This window comes from Momordica charantia (assembly GCF_013281855.1).
Source record: "Momordica charantia cultivar OHB3-1 chromosome 5 unlocalized genomic scaffold, Mcharantia_2.0 BLBB01000005.1, whole genome shotgun sequence".
NCBI lineage: Eukaryota > Viridiplantae > Streptophyta > Magnoliopsida > Cucurbitales > Cucurbitaceae > Momordica > Momordica charantia.
In genome coordinates this window covers 21,221,583-21,231,960 of record NW_028275163.1, presented here as the reverse complement: position 1 = coordinate 21,231,960, position 10,378 = coordinate 21,221,583, and the positions used below count along the sequence as shown (strand labels likewise).

Genomic DNA, 10,378 nt, shown 5'->3' with positions numbered 1-10,378 from the left:
GAATGTAGTGTTGTGTCAAAATTGTGATATAAAAAATAAAATGAAGGGACCAAAATAATCATTTAAAAAAATACAGGGATCAAAACAAATATTCTAAAAGTATAAGGATTAAAATAAAATAAAATTGATTAAAATGAAAATTTTAAAAATACGGGATCGAAATTAACCTAAGCTAAAAATACATGGTGGAAAAAATAGTATTTCAACGATGAAGTTTTAAACAACTACTCTTCCGAAATAGTCTTTCTTTTTTCAAATGGTCTTCCAAGTTAGTTTCCAACTTCCATAGGTTTAGTTTTAATTTTGTAACCCCAACATATTGTATAAAAAAGGAAACCCAATTTCAATTAAACGTTGAAGTTTTAAATAATTTAGTCAGATTACGTGTCTGATGTCTCTTATCTTTTTTAAAATAATCAATATATCTACATTTATTTATGGTAAAATATATTTTTAATTTTAAATCTTTTTTTAGCATAATATATGAGGTCATGATCGAACTTACAACATTTTTGACTTGAGATATATATCAATTACCGTTGAACTGTACTCGTTTTGACTTCTGGTTTAAGTCTTCAACTAAATATTTAGATTAACAAAGTTCACGAATATTTTAGTCTCTAAAATTTGGAGATTTGTACCAAAGCGAGAAGCTCTGGTAATTGGTGTTGGAGGTCAATTCCTCAAGGCCAACTAGTTAGGAGCAGGCCAAGTACCAACCTGTGAGATCGGAGCCCAATACTTAGACGTGCTCGAGAGCACCTCAGTGCCCCACCTTGATACAGGAGGGGGTTCAGAGACAACCATTTGGACCTTATGGGACTGATAGCTACCATTTTTATGGCTATAAATGCACCACCACCCCACCAATCCAGGTATGAAAATCTGTCTGAAATTGGTCTGTCTAAGTTCAGATTCCACACTTAATTAGACGTCGGAATGATCTACCTAGTTTTGCAGGTACCCTTAACGAAGCTTGCACCGATTTCATAGGTCGCACCATGAGACTTAGGTAGATTTTGACATTAACAATCGATAAATGTCATATTCAAGCCGACTAACTTTTATTAGTTTTATACTCATTTTGGTTGATGTACCTTATTTTTTTGTCATTATTCTCTTCCCTATCTTTTCTCCACATCCATGCTCTTCCTATTTTGCTTCTTCGAGAAGAAGCACGCGGCTGTGGGAGATGTCCCGGTAGAGTTCGAAGCTCTCCTGGACGACGGCGTGGAGCGAATACTGAACCAATCGGTTCGATTTTGCCGGTCCGATGGGCCTGGTTGCATTTGCTATGTCGGGAAATTTATGCCGGTGAGAAATTCGATCAATCAACATCGCCGATTTCATATCCCGGATCGGCTCATTAACCCGCCGATTTCGTCCATGGTCACTCTCGGACATGCGCTTATGGGACTTCTCGATGAGAAAGCAGTCCAAAATCTCGACGAGGTAGATATCGAAGGTGCGGACGAAGGCGCGGTGTAGTCCTCGGGGGTCTTGGTGATGTGCTTGGCTACATCGTAGGCGATGAGGAAAAGAAAATGGGGATGTGCAGAAAGGAGAGGGAAGAGAACAATGAAATTAAAAAAAAAAAGGAAAAAAGATACATAGACCGGTACTAATATAAAACTAATAAAAGTTGCAAACTCGTCTAAAAATTCACACACATCATTTTTCTGTCAGTCATTTAACCCTGAACTAAGGTCGGAGACTATTACAATCATTTCTTCAAACAACTAAAATACCACTTTTAAGAGTTATTAGGAGGGAATGAATTCAAATCTCAGGATGGTTAATACATATATATAATAATAAACGTTTGGATAATATTACCAGGAAAATGTAAATTTCACAATCTTATATCATGATACAAATTGAACAAATAACCTTATCTAAAAAAAATTGAACAAATAAACCTATCGAAAAGGCGTCAAAACACTAACAAAAAAAAAGTTAATTAACAGCAAAACTAAAACTAAAAAACAACACAACAAACACTACATGCCAAAATAAAATTTTCTAAATCACTTCATAAAAACTTCGATGTATATATATATATATAATCGGTCTAGACAAAATGAATATCATGACAGTTTTCGAATACAAAAGATAAAAAGATAAAAATTAAAAGGAAAAATGGAAGGAAAGAAATAGGGGGCAAAGATTTTGTATAATGATCCATACTTTGGTTTGCCTCATAAAATAAAACCCAAAATCTTGAATCTCCCACCGTATAAGACTCGTTTGAGAGAGCGATTGAGACACTTATCTTATGGAGAGAAAGATGTCGGTCAGCCATTGAACCAAGTGAGCTTTTTGTAAAATTGTAGGTACAATGAAATTTTTTAATACAAATTTATGATATTTCAAAAAATTTAGTTAATGAAGTGTCGTGATAAAAATGAGAAAAATGAAATGGAACGACTAAAATGATCTATTTAAAAGATACATGAATCTAAATGAATTAAAGCGGTTCATATATATATATAGATATATATATATAGTGCCTTTTTAAGACTAATATCGTATAAAAAACATTAGATAAGTATTCAAAGCATTTAAAAACACTATATTAAATTTGATTTTATCATTTCGATTTTATGGATTAATTATAACTCATAAACCAACCAAGAAAAGGAAAAACCACGATGGCTCGATTTTTCGACTTTTTTCCAATTTACACCCTCTAATTGGTTGTAGCAAATTGTCATCGTTTGTTTAATACGATTATTTTAAGTGAAGTTTTATATAATTATTGGCAAAGTGTATGTATATACATATAAAGGGATTTAGATATATATATATACATATATATTTTTTCCAAAAGTTTAGTATATTATAGATAAAAATGAATCTCGTAGTCTAAGATCACAATCACTTATGCATGTTGTTTATGCAAAGATGTGCACAACAGTGTGTTCCTGATTGTAGCTCGAACTCGACCTCTAGACCGACCTGAACACTAGGGCGGACCTGCACAAAAAGGTGAGCACTCCGACGATCAAGTCAGTATAGGTCGGATTCCAAGTTTAGTTCGAAGCCAGAAATCATCGTACCTGATCGGGGAGTGAGGTCCTCTACTTATGGGTGGTGGTCCCGCTAATCTAGCGACGGTTACATTCGGTAATCTCGGGGCCGTCGGTTACACCCGGTAATCTCGGGACCGACGGTTACGCCCGATAATCACGCCGCAGACAGTTGCTCATCTCGGCCCCTACCGAGCTCCCCGGTAGGTCAGACCTGGGCCAGGTTCACCTCGGCCCTCATACTTAGCATTTGTCGGCGTTGGTGGCGGCCATCTCGGCTATCCGAGCTGGGGATGACTCATGAGCCATCTTGGAGCACCAATAGAGGTCCTCCACGTGTCCAGGGTATTCCCTTCCCCAAACACATGTTACCCATCAACTTGGAGAATGAATCTCAAATCATTATGTGTGTGGGAGTGAGAAGGAAAATGAGGGCCTTTATCCATCATTTTGTGAAGAGATTGACAATTGATCTTCACTTCTCATGGTTGGTGTTATGATGATTTTAGCAATCACATTTTCCGCGAGAAAATGACCTAAGTAAGACGACTTCTACGTGATTTGTTCTCTCATAGAAGGCCTGCTATGCTCAACCTATTGCTTGTTGTGCTCCAACTTAGAAGTAGGGGTTTTAGAGCCGTTTTATCACTGAAGGCTACTCTACTAGTTTCAGTGTGAGCACTTGACTAAAAGTCTCGACAGTAAAGAAGATTTTATCATGATCTTGCAAATCTACAACTCTCTTTAATGAGCGAGACTGTATCGAGATCTAAAGATTTTTCAAAGAGACTAGGTAGAATTTCTAATTTCTGTTCAACTTAGGTGAAGCAAATAGACCTACCAAAAAGGCGTAAGGAGCACCAACAAAAAACTTAACAATGCAATTAAAGTAGACAAATAATAACAACACCACATAAACGAAAAACAACATGACAACTCATTTGTGGAAATAAGTCTCTATTTGGGAACTAGAACCGAGACTATTATGTAATGTAGTAGTATAAACATCACCCAGAATAATATATAATAAATTATGGAATTGCCTTCTCCAAAGGGTGTCTAAAATAATTGGAAATTTGAATTTTTAAACCACGATTTAGTACAATACCAATATCTATAAAGGTTGGGTAGACTTCCCCAAGCATAAATTGAAGTAATATATATACTTCCTTATTATGTATTGTAAAATTGAATCATCACCTTTTTACTTTAAATGTAATATTGAATAAAAAGTTAGACAAATATTAATTAAAAAATTATATAAATATTGAAGCAAATTTATTTTCTAAAAATTGAAATGTTTGATAGGTTATCCAATAAAAAAAAATTGGGACAAAGATAGAGTATTTATTGTCTTCCTGTAACTAAATCAAAAAAGTGACAGTGACAGACTTAAAGAACCATTGAGATTCTTCACAAATCGCTCTCTCACCCACAACATGCTCTATAAATCGATTTTAAAAGATCACTACCAAAGAAGATCAATTTTTTCTCTATAAGAGACCAATTTGCTAGCTTTAAACACCCAAGACAAGCTCCAAAGGAGGCGACCGTTATGTGCCTTTCTTCTCACTAGTGTGTTCTATGTAAGCAGCATCGTGAATCACAGGGACATACATGTTTTTGCTTCTTGCAGCTTCTCAACCGCACTCTGACACACCCTCCTATCCTCCTTTGGCGGTCATTGGTCCTACCAACAGATCCCCACACTTTATTATCTTCTACTTTCACGGGACACCCCTTTACCAATGAAGCTAAAATCCTGTGGATGCATTTTGTTAGGGCTTTGTCGTGAATGATTTGGTTAGAAATAAATCATAGGATCTCCCCACGAAAAGAGCGATCTATCAATAACATTTTTTGAATCTATAATGTCATTGGTTGTATCATGGTGCAAATGATCTCCCATCTTTCAACACTATAACTTTGTCTCTATTTTCCAATTTTTCAACACTACTAACTTTGTCTCTTTTTAACCCATTAGAAAGCATTTGTGTAGCTCCATTAGTTTGGGATGTTATCCCATTTTGTACATCTTACATTCCATTACATTAATGAAATCATATATTAAAATAATAATAATAATAATAATAATAATAATAATAATAATAAAAAGATAAAGGTAATGTAGACTAGTTTGTAACGAGGGGTAAGATGCATGAAGATAGATATCGGATGTCCGTTACAAATCGCGTGTCTGTCAATTATTGATTCATTAACTTCACATACAAATATCACAATATATATGTGGTTAATCAAGACCCCTACAATTTTATTTGAAGTCTTTTTTTATAACATGTGGGGGTGGAGAATTGAACTTACAATTTATTGATTGGAGATATATGTAATTTACCGTTGAGTTGTGTTCGCTTTGACAACTTTATTCGAAGTCAAATGTTAAATTTATCCGTTTGCATTCGTTGCACTAAACTAGTTCCGGTGAAAAATATCCCAAACAAACAAAAAAAAATTATAATTTACATTATTAGAAAACTAAGTGTATTTAATTTGTTTATATCCAATAAATTGAATACTCTTTTTTTTATATACAATAAATTGAATACTCTTACAATTGGTATGAATTTAATATTGCCATCACAAATAGAAAATATGGGTAATTTAGCTGTTTAAGTAACTAGTAATTTAATGTTGCAACCATCCCCAAAATTACATAATTTTTAGTGCACCTAAAATTACATTTAAATGTAAACTCAAAGAAAACAAAATTATAGGAAACAATGATTACATATTTGTAACCACAGAAATGGCAAATAAACATAAAAAGAATTTGAAATGGAATGAAAACAGAAAATGATGAATACTGAACATTTTTTTTAGTAATTTTGTATTTGATCTGCTTTCAATAAGTTTGAGGATAAGTTTCAATTTGATTCCTAACTTTCAAAAAGTGATAATTTGATTTCCGACCTTTAAAAAATAGTTATAAAAAATTTATGGAGTCAAATTTCTATAGGTACTAATGGAATGAACAATGATGATGTGGTAAATCTGAAATGATATAGTAATATTTATTAATTTTACATTATTTATAGTTCACGTGACATTTTTTACTTTTAATTTTTGCTTCTTATGTATATATGTAGCGTTTTTAAATATTTATGAAAAAGAAAAATGGCATGGTGAGGAGCGGGGACAAAATATGTATTTCCACAACAGATCCCGACGAGGATCGCCAATTTGATAATGTTTCTTTTTCTTCTTTTATCATCTTTAATAAAGAATTATAAATAAAAATTGTATATGAAAATTAATTTTTAAAATAAAACGTTCAATTTTTTGTATGTCATTATTACTTTTTAATACTTTTTTATGTATTTTATAAGTTGATAAAATAATATTTTATTTATATTTTAGAAAAAATAGAAATGGAGACCAGTTTTAAAGGTTTCCAAAATTTAGCAGAATATATGTTTCTAAATGATCTTTTATAGTGGGTCCAAATCTTAAAATCAGTTTAATAATATATTAAAAAAATGAGAAATTAAAAAATATAAATAGCAGCCAAAATACTAAAATTTCAAGAAACGGACTCTAAACGGCAAGATGAACACATGCGGCTCTACCATTAGTGTCAATTTCCGAATATAAAAAATAAAAGCAAAAACTAAAAGAAAAATAAAAAAATAAAGGTAAGACGGGCCAAAGATCTTGTAGTATGTTCCACGAGCCCACAAGACGGCCCAGTTCAATTCGGCCCATAAACGCAAAAAAAACCTAAATCTGCCGCTATATAAGCCCAAAAAAACCTAGGGTTTTGTCTCAGTTGCTAGAGCGAGCGAGAGAGAGACCTTCATTCCGCAGAGAGAAAGATGCCGGCCGGCCATGGACTTAGGTCTCGTACCAGAGATCTCTTCGCGAGGCCCTTCAGGAAGAAGGGTTACATTGCTCTCACCACATACCTCAGGACCTACAAGATCGGCGACTATGTCGACATCAAGGTTAACGGCGCCGTTCACAAAGGTATGCCTCACAAGTTCTACCATGGCCGTACCGGTCGTGTATGGAACGTCACCAAGCGCGCCATCGGTGTCGAGATCAACAAGCAGGTTTTGCTTCGCCTCCTCTCCTTACTGATTGATTTTGTTTGCGGTTGTTTTATCAGATCCGTTTTGGTTCGTAGCATCTTTTTTTTCTTTTTTGTTTTCAATCTGCTTCGATTTTTGGAATGTCTATGAATTTGACTGTTTAGGACGTGGATTGTGTTTGATTTTTATGACGACTCGTTTAGTTATAGGATGGAATGTGAAGTTATCGATTCTGTTCGGATTGTATGTCTCTGGCTGCTGTTTTTATTCTGAGCATGTTGAACTTATTCTGCTAATTTCTCTAGCAATTCATTTGGTGGCTGTTTGTTGAACTTTGTGTGTAGTTTTTGATGGCCAAACCACTATATTTTTGTTTGATGTAGCTGGAAATTCATACGATGCTCTACTTGTATGCGAATCATCGCCTATCTCACATCTTTGTAACCTTATGAGCCACCTGTGACTTGGTTGAGCATGTTCTTGGTTAGGTTTAGTTTAGTTTCTGACCTAATCCAAAACCAAGCTCGACTGTGTTTTTAAAACAAAATATACACCATTCAGTTCTGGTATCTGTTTATCAAACTTTTAAATGATCTGTGTGAATTTTCAGGTGGGTAACAGGATAATTAAGAAGAGGATCCATGTCCGTGTTGAGCACGTGCAGCCGTCTCGATGCACCGAGGATTTCCGAATGAGGAAGGTGAACAATGATGCACTCAAGGCTGATGCCAAGGCTAGAGGTGAAGTCATTAGTACCAAGAGGCAACCAGAAGGCCCCAAGCCAGGGTTCATGGTTGAAGGTGCAACAATGGAGACTGTCACCCCCATTCCATACGATGTCGTCAATGATCTCAAGGGTGGTTATTAGAATTTTCTCTTCTCTGAACTTGTCTTGTTTGGTTCTTTTTGGTTTGTCTTTGAACTTATTGGATAGTGTTACAATTTTCTCCTTAAGCTCCTAAATTTTGTTGCATACCAAACCTATCTATTGATGAATTGTTTCTTAGTTTCTGGTTTCGGCCATAACCTTGAGAAAAACTAGTGTAGTTTCAGCTTATTGAAAGTATTTTGTTAGTTTATGCTTTCTCTAATGTTTCTTTTTGCATTCACCCGTAGCTTCTGAATTTGAAAATGCATATGATAAAAAGTTGGAGCTGCATTTTATAATAATGGGCTTTAAAATTTTCCTATGTTGACTCAAATTTGTTCGAAAAAGATTCTATTTGATGTTATTTTTTAGCTATAGTGTTTTGAAAATTTGTTTCTATGATTTTGACTAAAATTTTAGAAAGGTGTGATACAAATCGAACAAAGTAAAACAGGTTCTAAAATTTTGATTGTAGAGAGTTTTAAACAAGATTGTTATTGGGAATTTGCTTTTTCATTTTTTGAATTTAGTTTTACAATTTTAGACTAAATTTTAGAACGAATGGATTTTTTTTCATTTCAAAATTATGGGGTTGCTTGAGTGTGCAATTGATGATAATGGTTTATGAAGATTTGAATATTGTATGTTTAAAATATTTATTCTGGCCTGTGTATTGTCAACTTTTTATGACTGTTTTTAAAACAGTCATTTTGCCCTCCATATTTAAGAAAGTTCATTTCATTTTTTCCAATCACAACACATTTTGAGTTACAATGGATATGCAATCTGTGTTAAAATTTATAAAAAATGTACTTAAATGTCACTTTAAAACTAAATTTATCTATAGTACCTGGATGAAATTTGAATCAAAGTTCTAAAAGTATAGATTAAAATAGTAGTATTATGCATGTGAGTATTGATTTGATTACTATCGCAGACGTTGTCAGTTTATAAGTATGTTTTAGGATGTTAATTTTTGGATAAATTTATTTTTAATCGCTTGTTTTTGTTAAAGTATATTGTCATTATTATTAATGTATGAAAATAAAGGCTAATGAGTATATGGCCCTATTTAATATTGTTTTCAAAAACTTATTCAAGTCCAAATTTTGGACGATTATTACAGTAAATCCTAATTCATGTGAAAGTTAACTTTTTTTTGAATTTTTAAAAAATCATTTCAATGAATGAAATCCTAAATTTTATTCTTTACCACTCCTTTTTCACCTGAAGCATTTTAAGGGTGAGGAACCAAAGTAGAATTTAAGAAGTTAAGATCAAAATAAACTCAATAGAGGAAGCAAGATAGAATTTTAACTTATTTATAAACAATCAATGAAAAAAATGCAAATGAAATAATTAACTTGGAAAAAAATCTAAAATAATTATGTTTGAAATTAGAAACAATCTAGAAAATTGTTGAATTCAACGAAATAGGCCAATTTAGAAAAATTTAAAATTTTAATAGACTATCCAAAATTTAAAATTTCAATGTCACATATTACCTTCCCTCATTCTCATTCTTATTGATTTAAAAAAAAGGTGAGTAAATAAGAAAAGATTAAAAAACACATTTGATCCATAAATTTTCGTAAAAGTAACGATTTAGTCCCTGAATTTTCAAAAGTAATGATTAGTCCATGTACTTTAAAAACTGGGTTAGATTTAATAGAAATTTGATGTGGCATGTTCATGTGTACAAATTTATTATCCAAGTGTACAGTTGGTTCAATATTGGGTCGGTTCAAAGTTAAATCGGTTTTCACGGCTTATTACGCTCCACGCCATCTTGAACCTACTCACAAACTCATCCGAGCCCAAATTGTTCTTCAGGTCCTTAAGATTGGGGAAAGCCTCCGGCGACTCGTAGGTCCCCAACCAGACCCTCATCTAATGCAAAAGCTCTCGTTGCTGGAGGTAAACCGACAACCCTTCGATTACCAGATCTAGAGCTCCAGCGTCGGAGACATTTACGCAGTGTGAGAAGATCGAATCCAAAGTATTCCCTTTGACCAACAAAATCAAATTCGAGAGAGTCGTCGTCACATCGGAAACATCTATTTGGCCAAACCAAAGACTGGTTGTGTTCATCATCTTCATATTTTTCGGCGAAAGCTGAAACAGGGGATCAAAGCCCAGAACATGGAATGTGAATCATTGCCCCTTTTATTTTTTGGGTCCTTTTAGAGAATGAGGGAGAAATTGAATTTTAGGATTATATTTATAGGCAGTGAGACATATAGAAGCCATGGCCGAAGAAATGGTGGAGACCTGGTCTAATTGAGGCGAAGAAATGAAAAAAAAAGGAACTTTTTGGATTTAATGAAAAAAGTCAGATTCAGTGTGTGAGTGGGGAGATTGATTCACACACGGAACGAAGAACAACCCAGAGTTCGTATTTGCCTTCCTCGGCATGTCGTACGACAGCGTGATTA

The 10,378-nt window shown here is 33.7% G+C and overlaps 1 protein-coding gene across 1 annotated transcript; it reads left to right on the top strand.

Moving 5' to 3' along the window:
* Positions 1-6,796: 6,796 nt before the first annotated feature.
* On the top strand, positions 6,797-8,154 carry LOC111019384 (large ribosomal subunit protein eL21x/eL21w). The gene is made up of 2 exons (XM_022295763.2): positions 6,797-7,096; positions 7,686-8,154. The coding sequence occupies exons 1-2, from the start codon at positions 6,860-6,862 to the stop codon at positions 7,941-7,943; spliced, it is 495 nt and encodes a 164-aa protein (XP_022151455.1). The 5' UTR covers positions 6,797-6,859; the 3' UTR covers positions 7,944-8,154.
* Positions 8,155-10,378: the final 2,224 nt, after the last annotated feature.

Excerpts from the sequence above, each read along its gene's own strand:
- LOC111019384 (XM_022295763.2), top strand. The coding sequence starts at position 6,860 with ATGCCGGCCGGCCATGGACTTAGGTCTCGTACCAGAGATCTCTTCGCG. Across the intron at positions 7,097-7,685 it reads GTGTCGAGATCAACAAGCAG|GTGGGTAACAGGATAATTAA; the intron begins GTTTTGCTTCGC and ends GTGAATTTTCAG.